At 38.7% G+C, this 22,537-nt stretch overlaps 1 protein-coding gene across 4 annotated transcripts in view; it reads left to right on the forward strand.

Annotated features, from left to right (window-relative positions):
- The window catches only part of mettl15 (methyltransferase 15, mitochondrial 12S rRNA N4-cytidine), a 69,735-nt gene that overhangs the window by 39,089 nt on the left and 8,109 nt on the right, over positions 1-22,537 (forward strand). For 3 of the 4 annotated variants that reach the window (XM_059530302.1, XM_059530294.1, XM_059530287.1), the window contains 4 exons: positions 6,133-6,269; positions 8,494-8,664; positions 16,593-16,784; positions 21,216-21,394. In XM_059530302.1, the coding sequence (XP_059386285.1) occupies positions 6,133-6,269; positions 8,494-8,664; positions 16,593-16,784; positions 21,216-21,394 (679 nt within the window). The remainder of the gene's footprint in view (positions 1-6,132; positions 6,270-8,493; positions 8,665-16,592; positions 16,785-21,215; positions 21,395-22,537) is intronic. The other variant, XM_059530310.1, reaches the window with a different exon arrangement.

The raw sequence follows: 22,537 nt of genomic DNA on the forward strand, positions 1-22,537 counted from the left end.
TTACAAAGTACATGAGAATCAACAACGTTACACATCACAGATGTCAAACCTGTTGCGACTTGCCTTTATGTGCTCTGTTTGAATGTTGGTGAATGAGATTTGAGAGCTACTCTCACCTTCAATTTAAGTGCTGTTTAGGGGTGCAGAAGAGCAGCTGGTTCTGATGTACCTGTGGTTCTGTTGTTATGCCCTGGAGGAAGGCACTTAACCCCCAATTGTTGCACACTGCGCCCTTGTCTCATCTGCTCATGACTCCAGCACTGTAGCCAAGCCAAAGAGATGACTTAACGGCTCAATGGCTTGTTAAAAACCCTACAGTCTCAAACGCTACGGTGAGGGTCAATTCCTATTTTGACTTTTTCCTACGCACTGTGCAGGAAAAGTGATCTCACCCTCACCCCCCACCCACAAAAGTGAACCGCAGAGGAATGATTTAGCCTTTTCAACATTTCAAATCAATCAACATTTATTTATACTGCCCTTTACAACACTCAAGGTGAACCAAAGTGCCAAACCAAACTTTTGAGCACAGAAATTCTTATTTCATGTTAAAGTGAAAACAAATTGGTCAAAATGTATAGAAAGTTATTGTTTGCGTATGTGTTCATCTCTTTTTAGTCAGTGCTTAGCAGGTGGTAGCAGTTACAGAGTCGTGGAACATCTTTGCACATCTGGCCACTGAAATTTGTCTTCATTCTTCTTTTATAGAGTTGCTCAAGCTCAGTCAAGTTTCATTCCTTGTCCACCAATGAATTCTTAGTTGGATTGTGGATTCTGGCTTAGCCACTCTAGTAAGTTAACATTGTTGTTTTAATCCTGTAAAGCCGTGGCTCTACGCTTGCGGTCATTGTTTTTCTGAAAAACAGATCTTCTCCCAAGTCGCAGGTATCTTGCAGACTCTATCAGGGTTTCTTATTGCTGCATTTTTTTGCCCACTACCATCACAAATCTTCCAAGGCCTGCCGGAGAGAAGTGTCCACACAGCTTGAAGCTCCCACTATTATGTTTCACCATGGGGATGGTGGGTTTCTCCTGATTCTTATGCCAAATGTGGAGTATAGTCTGGTGGCAAAAACCTCAGTTTTGGTCTCATCAGTCTATAGAACATTCTTCCAGCTGGCTTCAGAGTTTCCCACATGCCAGGCAAAGGCTGTTGTATCTTAGCCATTGAAGCTTGAAGTAGTCATTGGTTTCTTAGTGGCTTCTCTCTTTCCTTTAGTTTCCTTTTGTACTTTTTCCATTTCTTGATGTAACTGCACTACAAAGCATATTCACTAACTTCAAAATCTACATATTTCAAACTCCTGCCTTGTGCTTTTCAAGTACTTTTTTGCTTGCTTAGAGTGTTCTCATCTCTTCATGATTAAGTTCTGATACAATACTGACTAACCATAAGTTGGACCCTCTAGATATATTTGTACTGCAGGGTATATTTACACTATAATTAGTGAACTACACACTAGTGGGGATTTAAAGTACTTTTGACTTTTGCATATAGTATGTACAGGTGTGCATATATTCTAATTATTTAGGGATTTATATTTTTATGTATTTTATTTTTTATTTATGGCATGTTTTAGATGATATTTAATTATTTATATACAAATGTGTATATATCCTTTTTCCTTTTCTTTTTCCTCTTCCCTTGTTCTCCATGCTCTCTCCTCAGCTCATACCTCTCCATTTCCCTTTTGGCAGAGATAAAAGAAGACATCGTTTGATGTGTTGTGCTCTCCGGAAGGCATTTTGATTGATACTAGAGAGCCATTCTGTGTAGTGAGAGGATAACTTTCAGAGCACAAAAAAAGTAATGAATTACGCAAAGCAAATAAAACCGAAGAATCCACTTCTGTATGTTTTTTTTTTTTTTTTTTTTTTATGTGGAAAATTAAGTGTCATGACTGAAGTATGAACAAAGATGAATCATTACTAAATATCAGAAGATGCACCTTCAGTTACAAAAATATCAATATCTATTTGCATTGTATATTATTTGAAAGAGGTCAAATTCATTTTTCACTGATGTTTTAAAACTAGAGTGTAATGTACTACATACACATACTGTACGTTTCAGAACTGGCAACTTCCTGCATAGTCCTAATGTAACAGGGATTCTCAGGATTTATTTATTTATTGTTCCACAGAAGAAAGAAAGTTATACATGTTTGAACTGACATGAAGGTGAGCTACATTTGGCTGAATTATCCTATACCTTAATATAAGCGTTATACATTTCACAAGCGAAAATAGCATATTAAATTATATTGAAGTCTTAAATACCCTGATTAGTTCTAAGGGTTAATGCAAAAAAAAATGGAATACGACTGAAATTTTCATGCTTGTGGTAAGTTAACCATGGCTTATGTTCTCTGTTAGGGAAAAACTAGTCCACTAAACTAAAAGAGCCAAAGCATCTTCATCTGCAAAGCAGTTCATTCATAAATTCATATGGCCTTACTTATCACATTGTGGAAGTATAAACCAGAAGACAAAAGGCAGTGAGCGCAGTGCTGAAAAGGGGCGGAGTTACATTGTACAGTATATACTTAATGAAAAGCAAATTTCCTGTCTGTAAATCATGTTTACTGTATGATATTTTCCTAAATACACCAAAATATCTAGTTATCATGTGGCTCTTTTTAATACAGAAAAAATCATTTATTTGCTTAAGCTTTTTGTAGAAAACATGTATGAAAAAAAACTTTATTGTATTATAACTGTATTGTATTGTGTTCTTCCTAGATAATCACAGAAATAGGTGTAATGAAGTGTTGTAATGATTATCTGTTGACGTAACCAGATGTCAGATAATACTAAAGTGGATCTAAAAACACTCAAGCCTTTTTCCTCCAACAGGGCCCCTTTCAGCAAAGGCCAACCAAAGGCAGGGTTTCTGTTTTGTTTTTAATCTACATGTTTTCATTCTCTCGGTGTATCTACCCCTCTCTCCTCCTCTCACTAGTATTGAATGGCACACCAGGCGTACTGATGCTGGTTGTTGTGACTCATCGTGTCGTCTTGTTCTCCATCTCCTTTAGCTCTGCCTGCTTTTCAGACAGGAGAGGGAGACGCAGCCCCTCCACCATTGATGACCTCCTGTTCTGCTCATGCACGCTCGCAGCCCTCCACTAACGTCACTATTGATCCGCATGCTTCTGTCTCTTTCTCTCTGAGACCATCGCCCCCAAAAAGCCCCATCTCTGTGCTGATGTTTCAAAGAGGTGGTCAATTTTTACCAGCTCAAGCTTTTTTTTCCTTCTTCTTTTGGTAAACCAAAAGAAAAAGCATTTGTAATACACAGTGGGACTTCTGAAATGTTTGTTTTTGCGGTTGAGATAAGATGTGGCAAGCCCTCTATACTATTATAGTATGCTAGAGCCACACCAGCGCATATGTTGTTGTTCCTGTCAGTATCATAAGGGGGCAGTTGAATTTGAGGGCTGAAAGTGAGTCATCAACTGAGGAATAATCATTTAGCTCTAAAACACAGGAAGAAATTGAATTAGAGAAAACATTGATGCTCGTGTGCCAGGAAATCATTTCTTTTATCCTAGGGCAAAGCACCTCTAAAACATTAAATGTTTTAACAGTATGTCTCATTCACTCTTCCAGCTATTTGTTGAAACCGTCTGTCGGCATAAAGTGATCAAAATCTCTTTTATTTAATAATGGCAAATGGGACATTGAATCAGCTCCAGTTGCTGTCATTAAACTGGATTTATTAATTACAGTTGCAACAATTTCCTCATGCAGTCCTTTCTTTAATCCGGTTTTCTAATTCTTTCCGAACCATAAGTTAATTAGTGGCTTTTCGTGACAGAAGAGCATGAAGGATGAAGATTTTTTGGTTGCTATGGACACATAGAGTGAAAGCGCATCATTGTTTAAAGGCTTTGACCTCACGCACTTGAGGGTACGGTGCAAAACAAGTATCGATCTGCAGCTGTTTTCATTTGTAAATGCTAAAACTATAAAAAGAAAATGAAAAACACGACTCAAAACTATGTGGAAAAGCAGTGGAATATAAAGTAGGAACATGAACGTTTAAACTTGAAGATGAAAAAGGGAGTGACTCACGAACGAGCGCAGCCACTATCATAGGCGTCTCTCCCATGAGGTGAACAGAAACCAAATTTCTTGTTCTTAGCGTGAGATTAAATTGAAAATCATGCCTTGTGACATTCTGACGCACGGCCCTTGCTTTTGCACTCCCCGAAGTATTTCCCAGCTAGCACTAATGACACGTATCCATTAGAAGCTACTAATTACTCTGTCTTTGTGGTGTGTTGCCCAGCGGTGGAGTGGAACTGTTGGCCTATGGCGTCTGCCTCGGAGCATGTTGTCTGTGTCTCACAAGTTAATCAGTGTGCAGTGGAATGAGGGAAGAACAAAAAGACCTGGCTGTGCTGCAACAGAAGCACTGCCTGGTTTTGCCAGCAAATGTGGAAGCAAATTTGGCTTCAGATTTTTGATGTAAAATCATAATGTAATGAAACCTCAATATGATTTTAATTTTGCAGGATATCATGTGACCCTGGACCACAAAACCAAAAGTCTTAAGTGTCAATTTTTCAAAATTGAGATTCATACATCATCCGAAAGTTTAATAAATAAGCTTTGATGTAAGATTTGATGTATGGTTTGTTAGGATCGGACAATATTTCGGACAAAAATCGATAATTTCGACCCATACAGTGTTTTTTTGGCTATTGCTAAAAATATACCCCAGTGACTTAAGACTGGTTTTGTGGTCCAGGGTCACATATTATTTTAAATATATATTTCATTTGATATAAACAGTTTTCTGAAGAAGCTGCTCTTTTCATTACATTGAAACCAGTGAACAGAAACTGTCAAGCTCAAAAAAGTGAGCAAAGTGACATGTGGCCAAGTATGGTAACCCATACTCAGAATTTGTGCTCTGTATATAACCCATCCAAGTGCACATACACACTGTGAACACACACCTGGAGCAGTGGGCAGCCATATTACTGCAACACCCGGGGGTTCGGTACCTAGCTCAAGGGTCTCACCTCAATCGGGGTATTAAGGGTGGAAGAGAGCGCTGGTTATATTCAATATTCGGGATTGAACCCGGCAATGTTACTAGGTACCCGACCCGGGATCAATCCCGGAATCAATCCCGGGACGTGTTTGCGTTCACACAGAAGGTGACCCGGCAATGGGTCATTATTAATTTTTATTTGTACACACACACACAAACTTCTTCGCAGAAGATGATCAACGCCTGCTTCTACATCACTGTCTGTTTAGCCTCGCCCACCGATTGACCCATGTAGTGTAAATATAGATCAAAACAGACAATAAATTAGCCTATTATTTCCAAATTATGTTTTTTTTTAATGTAAAAATCTTGATAACCTTATAAGTGGGCTTCAGAGAACAGTAAAAAAAAACAAAGGCAGTTCATGATCCTTTTAATAAATCTTTTTTATAATAATAATAATTAATAGTAATAATTATTTATTTATTTGTTTGTTTTAATCTGGTACTTTAGGCTTTTCAGACCAGTAACTAGAGTTAAAAAAAAAGCAATGAATGGGGTTAGATTTTTCGAATTGATTGGCCCTTCAGGTGGAAAACAAACAAAAACCTTGAACGTTCTGACCTCAACTGAATCTTCTTCGTACATTTTTTTTTCTTTTTTTCTAAGTTGAAGATGTGAATGAATCATGCGTTTTGAGATGTTATAAGGCATTTTAACAGCAAATATTTTGTGTCGGTTCTATTGAGGATGGATTCGTATTGTTTAGTGTATGACGTGTGGGTGGGTGGATGGCTCTGGGAAATGGACCCAAGGTGTAGCTGCCACTGTGGCTCTAAGAAACCACTGAGACGCTTTCAACAGGAGAGACGATGACTCATGCATTGACTTTTGAGTGAGAACACAGGATAGTGTCTCTAGTGTGAGCGTGCGTGTTTGTAAAGAAGAGAGAGAGAGAATGCGCAAATGTGTTTTCCGACCTCTTTGAAAAGTAGCAACCAACTTTGGACAGCGGCTTCATACTTAGAGCAAAATCAATGTCTGGTTGAACATTAAGCAGCTTTGTTCAAGCCATGGATAACACATTTAGCTTTTTCTTTCTGTTCTGTTTTTTTGTTTTCTAACAGGTGGTCCTGGACTTGACCTTTGGGGCCGGAGGTCACTCGAAAGCCATCCTGCAGTCGGTTCCCAGTGTAACGGTGGTGGCAGCAGATCGTGACCCCACAGCTTTCCAAATTGCTCAGCGTTTAGCTGAAGAATACACGTGAGTTTACTCTTTAATCAAAGTTGGCCACGGTACAAGAGCTGAACTGTCAGCAGAACTTGACACGTGTCTTAATACCTGCCTGCGACCCGCTGCAATCAAGTGGGTGATGGTCACGGGGCTCAGTGGTTTATATATGTGTGTGTGTGTGTGTGTGTGTGAGAGAGATTCTCCAGTGAAGATACAGAATCCCCGCTCTCACCCACGCTCAGTCGAAAGGCCCCAGCGTCTCATTTGTCAACGGGGGCCTAAGGCTTCAATGACAGGGAGAGACGCTGCCGCCCACGCAGGTTCCCCTGTTTCCTGCGTGTGAGAGTGTAGGATGAGGGAGAAATAGAGCTAGTGTTTAATAAAAGAGAACCAGAGGAGCAGGCATGAGGGCTTTGCGGGCGTGTGGTGTGTGCACGTGTGCATGAGGCAGCACTGAAGAAAGCTCCAAATGAGACGTTCCTGACTCTGCAGCGTGGGTAGAGATACCTCTTTACGTGGATTCCGGGGAAACCTGTCTCAGAGGGACCGCTGCTAAAGAAACCAACGTAGGAGAGAGGAATGAGAGAGGGAGAGGGAGAGAGAATCAGGACAAGCTATTCTGTCAGCAGCTATATACTCCACCAATGAGGCTTTGACTCCCACTCATGATGAGAGGCTGGAGAAGCTGAAGAAATCATGTAATTAGCCAATATTATTGGATGGCTGTGTAAGAGGAGCAGGCAGCCCACGCAATCATCTCTCTCTCTCTCTCTCTCTCTCTCTCTCTCTCTCTCTCTATCGCTCTCTCTCTCTTTTCTCATCTTCTTTCCTCTCCTTCTTTCCTCTCCTCTACTCTTGTCTCGTCTTGTTTTCTGTCCTTACTCCTTCTCTTGTCTCTTCTATTCTCCTCTCATCTCATTTTTTCTCCTCTCCTCATTTCTCATTTTCCTCTTGCTTCTTTTTTTCTGTCCTTTCCTTTTTCTCTTTTCTTCTTCACTTCTTTCTTAATTCACATCGTTTCTCCTCTCTTTTCTCATCTCCTCTTTTCTCCTGTTTCCACTCCTCTCCTTTTTGCTTGTCTCTTCTCCTTTTTCACCACTTTTTTTCATCTCTGCTCTCCTCCTGTCCTCTCTCATCAACTTTCATCTTATTTCTTCTCTCCTTTCCTCTGTTCTCCTCTCCTTTTATTACATCTTCACTCCTCGTCTTATTTTGTCTTCTTCTTTTCTTCTTTCTCCTCCTCTAATCTCATCTCCTTATTTCTCCTCTCTTCTCCCTTGTCTTTTTTCTTTTCTCCTTTTGCCTCGTCCCCTTTTTTCTCTACTCATCTCACCTCCTCTCCTCTTTTGTCCTCTTCTCTCCTTTCATCACATCTCTCATTTTCTCCACTCTTCTCCTTCTTAGTCCATCACCTTCTAATAGACTTGTACAGCTGACAGTAGAGCACAGACTTTGTTGTCTTAAGGGCCCCTCCAGTCCTCATTCTTTTTACGCTTCTCTCATCCTTTCACTCTTTTTGCAATTCTTGTTGCATGTCTGCTTTTCTAAGTTTTTGCGAGAGGATAGAAATGGAAAAGTGTTAAGAAATTGGCATCTGTTCTCTTAATCAGACACAGAATTACAGTCATGCTTGAAGGGAACCACGTCATTGATGATTTCAGTACCTTCTGTTGCCTCAAGTACCTCCTTGTCACTTTAACACTTACTAAGTAAATAAATTAATAACGTCAAGATATGCTTTACTTCTGTCAGAATGCACACCTTCTGTCGTCCTAACACCGTGTTTCAGCTCACGTAAGTGAAACACATAACAGTGTCATGAACATGTGATATACTTGATATTTGTTTTTAAGAACTTGAACACATTTAAGTCACTTTTCCTTTGGTCACTGATGGAAGAAATAATAATAAAAAAGATTAACAAAGCCATTTAAAAATGTTAACTGTTTCTGGCAATAATTTACAGCATGCATTAGTTCTTAAACAAGCTATTTGATTTATAATGTTTGCCAAGTTTGCTAATAAAATCTTTCACTGTTTGACTGAATACCCATTGAAGAAACAGTTCCCCAGTTCACCACATACTAAAAATAAAAGACAGAGAGATTTTTTAATAAAAGAATGGAGTAATCCGTAATGGAGACACAATCATATTGTTTTTCATCGCAGATTGCTTGTCTCTTCAAATGTCTCTTTCTTCAGGTGGCCTTGATTCACCGCTCACCAAACCAAACACACATACCGTACTTGATAGGCTTTGGACCTTGACTGTCTGTGGGACTGTCTGCATTTTTCCCCTGCACATTTTCATCTCTGCTCCCCTGCTGAATGCAGTCGATCAACATCTTATCTTGGACCTCAATGACGTGGATACAGGAGTCAGGCAGCTCGGTGCTGGGGAATATTTCAGGCTTGATTTGTTTTGGTATGTCAGGTCACAGTGGACTCTTTTTCCTCTTCCTGTACTGGTATAGACTTAGCTTTAAATGTGTATTACTGGTTAGACTTTAATCTCCTAAAGATGGTCTCAGCTTCTGGTTTTAGCCAAATGTGCTATTTTTAATGACCAGTAATCGATCCAGAGTCTAAGCACGTCCTCGCCACAAATTCTGTCACATCCACATTCTACGTCAGTAATCTGTCAGTGCTCTCTTGTGCCATAAGCTCAAGAAAAGAAATTAATCGGAACATGATATTGTGAACTCATACATATAAGGTCACAGGTCAAGCTTCTTCATGAAATTGCTGCTGTTTGCTTATTTAGTTAAGTTGTGAGCAAGTTTCTGCATCGATCCATTTTTCTTCATCCATCCAGAGAATACAAAATTCACAGACAGTCAGAAAAAAAACACAAGTAAAAATAGAAGGATAATGTGACCTTTTCTAGGAATTTGTCCTTTATGATTGAAATACCAGTCTTACGTAAAAGGTAAACGCTAATAAATAATTTAGCATTTTTCAGTTGCAGTTATTTTTCAGTTTTTTATTTTTAAAGATTTTTGTATGCTTGTATTTAATTTTTTATACAATGATGGTAGTTTTATTAGGTTGAATATTAAGTGGTAAAATATTTTTGATTTAATAAAAAACATTTACCTGTTTTTACAACAGAAATTACAAAGATTTTTGTGCTTCGTATTGCATAGAAAATAAACTGGTATTGCACATCTCACTGGCTTTGTAGCTGGCTTACGTAGTACTACGTCAAGGGGAATTTCAGGCTGTTCAGCATCATTACCCGTCATTTACAGCTAGTTCTAGGATGAAATGCTGGGCAAGTGTTTATCAGTAGCTTGTGCTTAATTTTATAGTCCCTTTCATGTCGACTCTCATGTTTGCACAGAAACAGACAGTTTACCTGTCCTACTTAAATAACAGAGCCTTGAGAGTCTGAGTGTCCCTGGCACTAGTATATAATTAGGCGGTTTCGTCAGATCATTTTTCATGAAATAATTTTTAAGTCTGAAGTTAAAGGAACTGAGGCCACCTCTATTGTTATGAAACAGAGTGTGCCAGTTAACTTATATTTTTTGCCTTATCCTTTTAAGTTTAGATGATGTCAGTATTGTGGGTTGCTAAACTATAAATAGATCGGTTTCTTGGCAATTATGAAGCCACACTTGGAGCATGCTCACTCGCTTACACATATCTACACACCCATCTAGCATGTCTATTTTTTTTTAATAATATAAGATCTTACATAAGGCATTTCTATCTCTGATGCTCTGTTTAAACCACATAAAGACGTTAATAATTTAAAATTGTTATATAAGTGCTTTGCATATTCTCAAATCATTATGTGGGTTGCAGAGCCACAGATAAGCTTAGGAAACCCCCACAGTGCTTTAGGAGGCAAAAGAGACGAGTAAGAGTGCTGAATAACAGAAAGACGGAGAGAAAGAGCGAGGATTACTGTATGTAGGCAGGGGTAATGAATGTGCTGAACCAGCTTTAGCTCAGAGCAAGCTTTTGTAAAAATGGTGGCAATTGTACTGTAACACACGTAATGTTTAAAAAATTACCTTTTTAAATATGGCCATAAACGGCAATAATTGGGGTCAGCATTATTGGAAAAGGGGAGAAAATGACCATTATTTAATTATTTAGGATTTTGAAGAAGTTATTTCACTCCAGCAATGTAAATGGATGAAGTTAAACTGTTCTCTGTTTACCAGGTTTCAGCTTACTTAAAGATTCATTGGCTTATGGGTGTTTTTTCAACTACTTTGGCTATTCTGACCTTGCGAAATTTTTTTTTTTTCACACACTCAGTTAAAGAAATGTCAAGAAATATTCACCACTTTGTAATTTCCACCACATTGGATCTGAATTTATGCATTGTCTAAATTAAGTACTTGCTAAGTCTTATAAGTTTTATAGCTATCATGTATCCTAAATCACATATAACTTTGCATGTGTCTAGGATAAAGATAAAACAATAAATCTGTACATAAGGCAATTGAAAGGTACCAAAAACAAATTGACAGCATAGTGAAAAGTTTCCAAGATAGCTGAATATGATCTTTATTTTACAAATAATAAAAAAAAGTAGTCTCTCTCTTTATTTAAAATCTGTTAGTTGTAATATGTCAACCCCCTGAAACATAAAATGGACTCAAGTTGAAGAAACAACTTTATATCTGTAAAACAATGAAACTATAGGAAAATATATTTGTGTGAGCTAGACCAACGACCTAGAAGACCTGGAAAAAGCGGGCTCTATTATTTAAGAAATAAAAAAAAGATAGCTCTTGCATGAAAAAATTAAATAAACAGAAGGCGACGATGGGTTAAATATCAATAAGTGCAAATGCTACCTCCACAGACCAAACTGTCTCAGTCATTTGTTTTTTTTATATTAAAGGTAGTGTAGCTGTTTACTTGGCTGTTTGATCCAATTGCATACTTTCGCTTAGCCAGCTATGGAAACTGGTAGCCAGGCAACAGAGTGGCGACGTCATGCACGCACTCTAACAGCACGGAGAATTCTGGGCCGACAACGGTTTGTAATCATGCCGTGCCGTACCAGGCTCACTTGCAAATACAGCTGTAACTGTACCTGACAGTCCTTAGAACTGCCAGGTGTTAAAAAAAAGATTATTCAAATCTCAAAATTGAAAACCAAATGCCAACCCACCAAACTAATATTCGAATATTCTGGTCCAGCCCTATTTCTGACCCTCCCATAGACAGCAACACAACTGAAAAGTTCAGGGCCCAGAAAGGTAGTAAGGACATCGATGAATAGTCCATGTGACATCAGTGGTTCAACCATAATGATACGAAGCTACGAGAATACTTTTTGTATGCAAAGAAAACAAAAATAACTTTATTCAACATTTTCCTCTCTTCCGTGTCAGTCTCCGCCGCAGTTTCATGAGACACGCTTGTGGGTTTGGAACATCATGAGGGTGAGTAATTAAAGTGACCCTTTAATGACAGAATTTGTTAAAGACAGAATTTTTTAAAGACATTTTTGTGTGAACTTTCCATTTAAACAATCAATAAACGGTTATTCCAGAGAGTAATGTAGTTCAGTTATGTAATGGTTTGTTACGACTTGCCACAATCATTTTAAGCTTGACTGATGTGTATATTGTTTATAATGCATGGCCTCAAAACATGGCTCATCCAAGATTTTAAAGACAAAACTGAGAGGTTGTGCATTATAATGACTTTATCTCAGTAAAGGAGTTCACAATACTGTAGTTGCACATGGTTTTAACTAGGCCATCTTTTTATAACTGTATGTTGAAAATGATTCTTTGATCTTCACTATCTCTGGTTTGTGCACGCATTTGGTTTGAACCTTCTTTTTCGTGCAGCACTTGACAAATCAGCCACCACGAAGCGGTACACTCTTCCACACCTAATGACACTCAGAGATAGCACCTCCCACTCAGGCTAGGTTGCTAGGGATTATTGTCATATTGTCATATCATCCACAGAGTTATGTCTCCTTCAGTTCGGCAAAGTTTCTCTCAATTACACCATCAGCTTTTTATATGGAAGCAAGGCCTAAGTATGAAACTTTGGCCTGTTGTTACTGAGGTAACTTGCGTATTGCGTATGTTTGATTAACTGTTGAAAATAATATAATAATAATTTGCGGTCTACAAATACATTTTCAAATTCCCCTGTCTTTTCATATGTTGTTTCTCAGAAATCTGAGAAAACTCTGAAACTAAAAGGTCACCTTTGAATCTTAGCAAAGACCTTTTTGGTCTTTGGTGAAAGTGGCCATGCTGTCAAGCATAAAGTTGACATGCTGGCTGAAATGCTGGTGATCTGGGTTGATGGTTGACAGGTTATTGTTCACACGTGCCATTGACATTTGGATAAGTGATGTATGTGTGTGTGTGTGAATGTGAAAGGCTTCCACACATCAGATCATTTATCTGTCATTCATCTATACTATAACATTTGACATCTTGCCTGCTGATGTGTCATTAACAATGGCCAGTGCAAACAATCTGTCCTCGAGTATCAGTTTCATTGACTATTGTGAATATTTAACATTTTGAACATTTGTTAAAATAAATATACAGTTGGTTGCATGGCATTATCTTGTTCTGTCATATTGTGTTATGACATGTTTAAATCTCATATTATTTGAACGGTATAGTAATATAGTAATTACATCTTTTGTATATTGGGTCATTCCGTCAACTCAATCAGAGGTCTCCGGCTCAAATTTGTAATTTTGCAAAAAAAAAATTCTACAGACAGACACGTATAGTGCTGAAAGCCAAAATATGAAATGTCATGGATGAATATTTAATGAATAATCCATTATTATTGTTGCTGTTGTTGTTGTTATTCTTTTTTTGTGTGTGATACACTGCTGATTTTTTATTTATTTTTTGGCTGTTGCATGTAGTTGTGTAGCTTAGGGAAAAGCTTGGCATTTGAAGACGAAAGGGCTAGGGAAGTGGCTGAGGGACTCACAGGATTTAATCAGTGTTTTTGCTCTGTTATTGATCAGTCAGTGTCAAGCCATGCTGTTGCATTTTCACTCTGCATGTGAAAAGAACAATAAAAACGAAACATTGTTCACCGACTCTCCCTTCTCCATCTTATCCATGGATTTAGTTCCATTTTTTTCCACTTTTAAATAATAAATCTTGTATAAATACAAACAGTCTAATAAAGTACAGTATGCATGTCTGCAACAAATAAAGTATAATAGTTTGCGAAATATTGTGATATATCTTAAAGAATACGAATCTTTCATCCAACCTAAACCGAACATGCATAATATGCCTCTCAAGAAACAACAATGGAAAGTAATGATAATCCTGCTTGCAGAGTCACTCGCTGCTGGTTTAAGTATACAGACAATACATTTTGTTTTTGAATTGAATATCTGAGTAGCTTTTTTGTATATTCCAAGTTCGCAATATTGTGCCTAAGCCTAATTAGCTTGAGTGGTCACTCAGAATGGTTTAGTTTGCTATGTTTATAAATATGTATATTTAGTAGCTATGTTGTTGTAAATGTGTTTTGGTACCAATTTCCACTTTATTTTAAACGTACGAGTGGGTTTTTTGTAACTCGCTGTCATCTGCTTGCAGTTATTTTCTATGTACAAAAACACTGTCATGCAGCTTTATCACAAACTTTTCATATTATTTCAATTTATTATAGTAATCATAAACACACTGGTTTGTAGCACAAACAGTTCCACCATTTACTGCACTTTGTTTTTCTTATAAGAATTTAAGGAATCGGAAGTCTTGCACACTCAGAGAAAATAGCTTAGGTTTGTATTGCAAAATAAGCTGGATACTTCATTTAGATATTAGGAAAACCGCTTAATGTTGAAAATAAACTAAAGCTGTGAAGTCTGGCACCTTTAAGGTCCTAAATTGACTGTGTATTGACACAGGAAGCAACAGCAGAAGCAGCGTTCTGCCTGTCACAGCCTCTCCCTTTCTCCCTCCAAACTCACCGATCCATGGCCCAGGAGGGAGGGACGGGGGCTTACCGCTCTTGCGGAGTCTATGTGTTTGTGTGGGCGGGCAAGAGAATGCCTCACTATAGATTTTCCAGCAAATTAATGAAGGTACTGAAAGAATGAGGAGGAGGGAAGAAGCGAGAGAGCGAGATAGAAAGCCCCTTCTGCGGCGCAGAGAACTGAGGGAAGCCCTTGCAGCGGCGGCGAGAGCCGAGCAGCTCCCTCACTCTTGATCTTTCAGCTGGCCGTGGGTGTTTGGACGCTGGCTACCCAGGCTCCAATGGGTAAAGCCTTGGGCCAGCCACATGAGTGGGTGCAAAAGAGGGCCTTTGATGACCTTCGAGGTGGAGGAGGTGATTTCTCACCCCCATCCTCTGCACTTTTTGTTCATCTGGAAGGAGTTTAGTACGAGTCGGAGAAGGGAATCTGCGTGTTTAACATGACTGCAAAGCCAACGCAGCCAAATTAACCACCTACCTCTGCATGGGACCCCTAGTGTTCTCCGCCTCATTTGCTTCTCTGCTGTCTGATTTATAGTTGCCTACCTGGGCTGTTCTCAGCTCACAGGCTGCCTAAAGGTCACATGAAAAATGAATGGCTCTTCAGTGCTGGGGAAGAACTCAGGAGGAGATATAGAGAGTCTGGAGGGACTGAGATGATGCCTGAATGCTTATGTCTTGTTTCAGCTTCATCGTGATCTTTTTTTAAACCGTATTCATGTAGCTTTAATGTGTGTGTGTGGTCCGAGACGATGTAAGTGTGCCTGTGTTATTCATAACTGTGAAATCTCTTCAGATAAAGCAAAAACGGTGAATTAAAGCAATAGTGTAAAAAAAAAAAACACCCACGATTACATATGAATGACTGTGGATTAAAGAGCCATCGTCAATACTCACGTCAAACCAACACCTCCGCATATATTCTAACATTCATACTTCCCTGCAAATGTGTGTCTGTGATCACAGAATAATCGCGTAGCCTTCGCACGCATGCGTTTGTGTAAGTATCTGTGAGTTTGTCGGTTTGTGTGTCTGTTTTTCAATTAAGTTTAAGCTGCGGCAGCACTCTCTCACAACTCTCATCTTTTGGTCTCCAAGGTGATAAATAAATGATATTTTGTTACCTTCCCTGTGGGATGCATATAATTTGGTCTATCTCTCTTTCTTTCTCTGCAACGCTTATGAGCTGCAGTAGTCTTTAGACAGCAGTGAAGAACTTAGTGCCTAGGTAACCAGCCCTACAGAGGCAGAACACCTGCCACCGTTTGTTCAGCTCCTTTCTGTGTGGAAACGGACTATACAAGAGCGAAACTTAAACTTACCATGTACAAAGAAGGTCTGAGTGTCAACTTTACTTTGCAGTCCTGCATAACTTTATGTAACACAAATATTTATTATATATATTATAAACCCATAAAACTATATAATTATACCCTAATAACCATAAAGTTTACACATAATAAAAATGATAGAATAATATAAGACTGCTGATCGGGTTCATATTATGAAAGTTGCCCCTTAATAAAATGTTAAAATATATAGCTGTGTGTATTATTAATCTAGGTGAAGAACAATAAATTATATACAAATAATTATAGGAAGCATACTCCCAACAGTTTTATTTATTTATCATTTTTATTGTTTTTTTTTATATTTCAATGTAGCTTTATTTTTATAAATTTGTAATCATTTTAGCAAGAAAATTAAATGAAAGATGGAAAAAAGTTTTAATTTATTGTCAACTACAACGACACAGCACCATATATCTATCAATCAGCAGTACTGTACTGTTTTATCCCCAGTACAGTCACTCATGCATTTGCGGTGCACCACTGAGTTGGTATTTTAATAGCCTGGCCCAATGTGAAGTTATAAAGCAGAAGTGTGATGGATACTGATATTCTAAACACCAGAAGCTGTTTTTCTATTTTATAACTAATGATAAGAGTCCGATATAGAGAATGTTCACCAAAGGTTTTGTTGTTTCTGGCTTCCAGCGTTAGAAATAAGTGGCTGATGTTTATTTTTAACAAGGTCTACGATCAAGCCCTATGTTATTCTGATCTTAATAGATTGTGAGGCACGTTTCTTTGTCAGAGTGAATACAGGCTTTGCAAACAATCTTACTGAAGGATGCAGCACAACCATTTATGTTAGACCTGGCAGCAAATGCAACCCATAAGCACTGTTACTGTAAGGTACAAAAGAAAATGTTGATCTGTTTATTTAGTGTCTGAGAAAGAGGGTGGAAAATGGTCATGGAAAACGAATCTTGTGTAACTATTTTTCATTTTTTGATTTTGTTTAATTTTTTGAAAAGTTAATACTTCCGTTCAGCAAAGACAGTGTTACAGAACATTTATTATTGTCTTATTTTCTATTCTCTCTCTTGTTAAGGGGCCAGGTGAAGCCAGTACTAGGGAGGTTCAGTGAGCTGAATAACCTGCTCCCAGCACTGGGTTTGGGTCCAGGAGGTGTGGATGCTGCCCTTCTGGATGCTGGATGCTCCTCCATGCAGATGGATTCAGCAGAAAGAGGCTTCTCCCTCAGCAAGGATGGGCCGCTGGACATGAGGATGGATGGAGACAGGTTCGACCATGACCTCAGCTCACTTCTGTTTAGTAGAAGCACTTATTGTCATGAATGTTCCAAGAATCATTTGTGCTATTAGTAATGCCTGATTCACTCTTGATATACACTGATGGCCACAGTTATTATTCCTGGCTCACTCATTTATTGATTACATCTACAGAGTCTCCATGTTTCTCTATTATAGCTATTCAAAAACTAATTCTGAACAGGTGTAAGACATAACCTAATTACAGCTTAATACAATAAAAAGATGACTAAGCACTGCAGAGCCCACTGATTCGCAGACAGAGCTTTGAGGGACACATGGAATGTTAGTGTTAAGACAGTGGATGAATGAACAGAACTAATTTAGTTAGTAAGAAAGAACACCCCCCACCCCCGCCCCAAAGCTCATGTCACAGTATTTCTTAAAGGGACAGTTCACCCAAACATGAAAATTCTGTCATTTATTACTCGCCTAATGTCGTTCCAAACCTGCTCACAATTTAAGATATTTTTGATGAAAACTGAGAGCTCTCTGACCCTAACTCATTTGTGACCCTGGACCACAAAACCAGTCATAAGGGTAAATTTTTTAAAATGTAGATTTATACATATACCTGAAAGTTGAATAAATACGCTTTACATTGATGTAGGATAGGAAAATATTTGGTCAAGATACAATTATTTGAAAATCTAGAATCTGAGCATGCTAAAAAAAAAAAATATTTGTCCAAATGAAATCCTTAACAATGCCTATTTTACTAATCAAAAATAAAGTTTTGATATACAATTTATGATTTTACAAAATATCTTCATGGAACATAACCTTTACTTAATATTCAAATTATTTTTGGCATAATAGAAAAATTTATCATTTTGACCCATACAATGTATTTTTGGCTATTGCTACAAATATAAAGTGCTACTTAAGCCTGGTTTTGTGGGCCAAGGGCCACAATTCTGTAAGGATATTGATAAAATAGTAGGGATGTCCCGATCAGGTTTTTTTGCCCTCGAGTCTGAGTCATTTGATTTTGAGTATCTACCAATACCGAGTCCCGATCCGATACTTCTATAATACATTAAAACAAAGAATAAAGAAGAGCGAAAAAACAGTTCCAGGATGTTCAATAAATTACATTTTGAAATATATTCAAATAGAAAACAGCTATTAAATTTTTTTTTTTACTGTTTTGCTGTACTTTGGATCAAATAAATGCAGGCTTGGTGAACAGAAAAGACTTGTTTAAACAACATTAACAAGCTTACTGTTCAAAAACTTCTGACTGGTAGTATAGGCAACTTAATTTTTTCTCTAATTTCTAGCTTTTAATTGGATTAGAAATCTATAACTGCTGGAAGATAACAAATAATGATTTGTTTATATACTACAAAGACTGTTTATCACATAATAAGGTAGAATAGTTTCTAAACTGTAATAAATGCTATGTCAATCAGCACTGCATTGTTCATATACTTTATTTATCACCTGCTGGAGATGACTTACATTGTATTTGTGTTTCCAAAAGTTTCTGTTTTTCTGTGAAAATAGCTGTTTTCATACAGCGATAGCTGGATGCTTTTGTCCATATTAGGAATTTCTTGATATGACTTTCTGCGCGATTGTGACCTCTGGTGTCGAGTATGAATGAAACTCACACTGCAGGAGTCACTCCGTGATGTTCATCTTGCCTTATTCTGGGTCCGAATAAAACACAAGATCATGTGCAGACTATCCTGTCTCTTTGAGTTTAAATCTATATTTATTCACACCTTTATTATATATATATCCGAGTCCTGATCGGGAGGTAACGTCTGTTTCCGATCGAGTCTGAAACCATGTGATCGGGCCCGATGTTCGATCCCGTGATCGGATCTGGACATCCCTATAAAATAGTCTATGTGACATCAGTGGTTCAACCTAATTTTATGAAGCTATGAAAATAATGTCTTTATTCATAGATCTTTTTCTCTTTAGTTTTCTTTTTTGTTTTCTCTTTTGGTTTCTATTTTAAAGATGTCCTTGTGACCTTTCTGGGCCTTGAATGTCAATCTAGTAGTTGTTTTGCTGTCTATGCAGGGTCAGAAAGCTCTCAGATTTCATCAAAAATATCTTAATTTGTGTTACGAAAGTGAACAAAGGTGAGAATTTTTGGGTGAACTATACCTTTTAAACTGTGGTTTTCAATCTGAAATTTTGAACTTTGAAATGCAACCAAAAACAAATCCTCTTCATCAAGCTTGCATTTCCTATCTCCATCATTCACATGCACTGAAATGGAAGTGAATGGAAAGAAAAGCGTAGAAATTGGCAGGGTGTCACAAAGTCCAGGAACCATTTCACAATTTGTATGCTACATTAATATTTTTAATTCTCAATATCTTGTCTTTCAACAGTATTTGATTAAGCAGCAGGAGTAAAACTGTACTAAATAGTTACATTTTAAAGGAATAGTTTGCCAAAAAAGGAAAACTTTTCCATTCAACGAAAGTGCAACATCTTTATATATATATATATGTGTGTGTGTGTGTGTGTGTGTGTGTGTAAAAAAAAAAAGCTAAAAACAATTATATTATATTCAATTATATTCTGGTTACATTTTCAGGTTAAATGTTGAGTGACGGTTCTATTAAAGCAGCAGATGTTTAAGTATTTTTCCATTCTCAAAATTGAAAAGAATGAATCACATTTTACTTATGACATTTGCTCATATGACAAAATATAATATTAATAGATCAATATTAGCTCTAAGAATTATGTCAATTAATTTTCTGAACTGGGTGTGACAGACAAGTGAGACAGAAAATGTGTAGTGTTGCGGGGACTCCGGGACAGGTTTGAAAACCCCTGTATTAAATAACCATTTTTTTGTATATAACAAATAATATTGTTGTTATCTGTGGTACGGTACTTACATGTGTTTCTTCACTATTTAGGCTACTTGAAGCACATGTCAAAAGTTTGATATGATTGCTGTCTTTATAAAGCCTTCACACCCTTTCACTTATAATGAAAGTAGTCACCTAGAGCTGTTTCCTAACCCTGGGTCTGGAGAACTGCCAACAATACACATTTTTTCAGGGTGTTTTTTTCTGATGCATGTATTTCAGGTCATTGAGTCTCTAACGAGCAGAGGAGTTGAATCAGGTGTGTTTGAGTAGGAAGAATGTGTAGTACAGGGTACTCCTGTGCCAAGGCTGGGAAACACCTAGAGTGGTGTTTTATCATCGCCAACATCTCGAAGTCTCCCACGTCTCTCATGTAAACCACTGCTTCTCTCTGATTTGAAGAAGAGCGAGAGGCCTTCCTCTCTTATTAGGAAGTTTTGTCAAAGTTTTCACTGTGATAATGAGGTGGAAATCCCACCCACCATAACTTACTCGGAACTTTTTTCTGGGGGCGAGATGAAATGGTTGAAAAAAGAGAAGGAGGGAGAGAGAGACCCAAAGAAAAAAAAGAAAAAGGGCGATATATAGTGCAGGTCGATCCAGGTCCTGCCCACGGTATCTGAATACGCCTTATCCTCGTTCCATCACAAAAACCAATGTGAGAATTCAAGTTTCCGACGGCATGATGCAATCGGCCGACTCAAGCTGGCCTTCGAGAAGAACAGAGCACAATTTGCATTAATCAGCATGTCTTTCTGTTTGAGTTACTCATTCCATGCCCACATACTGTCAATGACAAACTAAATAAGAGAAGAAAAGTTCAAGGATAATGTGAGATCCAGAACAACGCTGATTCCAAAAGAAAGGTTATGATAAAAGGTTCATCAAGTTGACTCTAGATGACAGATGACTGAAGCTGCTTCTGCGCATGCATGTTCCAGTATCAGTCAGTACTTGAGCACTCAATTAATCTTTGCTTCCCTCGCTGTCCATCAGTACAGAGGCAAAGAAATGTGCCAGTCACAATCTAAGGTATCAGACCTAAATAACTGCAAATGTGTAAATATAGAGATTCGTACATGTGAGTCAAGATGTTTAGGGAATATATGAATCACTGGGAGTATATGAATCACATGTGCAAGTGTATTGAACAGCTGCCGACTGAAACGCACTACATTAAATGTTAAGTTTTATTTGTAATAGTAAGCTAATATATTTTTCCTCTCTATGTAGGTGTGTAACTTTGTCTCATTTATCCTGGTATATCTTTGTTCTTCCTGGAGTGTACGCACACATTTTCCTAAAGAAAGAAAAAGCAAATGCATAATTCAGTTCATGATTTGATATTTTTATATTTGTCACTAACCATTTCTCCCTCCTGTTCTCTCTCATGTACACACGCTCGCTCTCTCTTTTTATAGATCTCGAGCCCACATCTCCCAGAGTGGGAAGGGTGGGAGGGGTTTTCATTGGTGCCTTAGAGCTGTCAGGCTTGGCTTCTGTCAGGCAGGAACTTGTGACGTCAAGCTGCTTAATTGGGCTCCTCTGTGTGCGTAGGTACCCCGACATGCCCTGCGCGGCTGACGTGGTCAACGCCTTGGATCAACAGGCGCTTGCGTCCGTGCTGGCTGTGTACGGGGAGGAGCGGCACACCAGGAAAATTGCGGCGGCCATTGCACAGGCACGCAGCATCTACCCCATCGGCCGGACCCTGCAACTGGCCAGCATCGTAGCAGGTACCCCCCCTCATTAATGCCCTACTCTCGAGGGAGGTGAGGAGAGAGAGAAAGCGATATTAATGCAAACTCTCCCTATGGGACCTATTTGTCCTGGAAAAGGAGAAGAGGAGAAAAGATGGCGTTTACTAATCCGAAATCTCTGCCATCCCATACCCCCCCCCCCACTCGTTTCTCACTGTCTGAATGTCCATCAGCAACACATCCCTAGCAACTGACAGGGCTCTTATTAATAAAAAACAAAGCGAGAGAGGAAGCGTTAGCGAAAAAGCTGCAGATGGGGTTCCGTGCGCTTTTTAGCCCCTTTCCTTAATTCGTATTTGGACTCACACTCCCATCCTGTCCTACCCCAGACCCCTCCGCCCCTCTCCTTGTATCCTTTGATTTGTTTCTCACACTCGCTCCCTCCCTTTTCGTGCCCTTCACCGCACCCCCACCAACACACTTCTCCAAACGCACACGTCACACGCACCACATTGCGGCAGCTCGATGCTTTTTGATATTATATTTACCGGCTGCTTTATTTTTGCCAGCGCTGTTTCCATAGCCCATAGTTGGCGACGAGATAGATAGTCGCTTCAGACGATGACGGTAGCACAAGGCAAGCACGTGCGTCACACCGGGAGAACAGGTGTGACTAAGGGCAGTTGTTTGATCTTCTTTGAAGAGTAGAGCAAGTCAACAACAATGTTTATTCCAATCAATCTGGAAGCTTCTGACTCCTGAGGGTCCCTCGGGGTCGGTGGTGGGCTGCCGGCATTACCGTTGCCAAGGGAAGCGATTGATGGAGCAGGAGGAGGGATGATATGTGTGTATTTGTATATGTGTGTATTTATCAGTGCTGATGATGGGGGAATGGGAGGGGTTTAGACACCATAACAATGGGCATCATGGGAGTTCTCCCTCTTATGTGCTCTTTGTTTCCTTACATGAGCAACTAAAGCTCCATAATGCCTCTCTGCCCTTGCTTTTGGAGGCAGATGACTGTCAAAACCTTAAAACGGGGAATCTGCACTATTTAGTGAAACATATTTTAGAGGAGACGAGGTCACGGCAGTCTAATATTCTCATCAGTATGAACCCAGCTGGCGTGACAGAAGATTATCCAGATTCCCTAAGGAAAGTGTCCCTCGATCCCAATGC

Source organism: Carassius carassius, chromosome 3, assembly GCF_963082965.1.
Source record: "Carassius carassius chromosome 3, fCarCar2.1, whole genome shotgun sequence".
Classification (NCBI taxonomy): domain Eukaryota; kingdom Metazoa; phylum Chordata; class Actinopteri; order Cypriniformes; family Cyprinidae; genus Carassius; species Carassius carassius.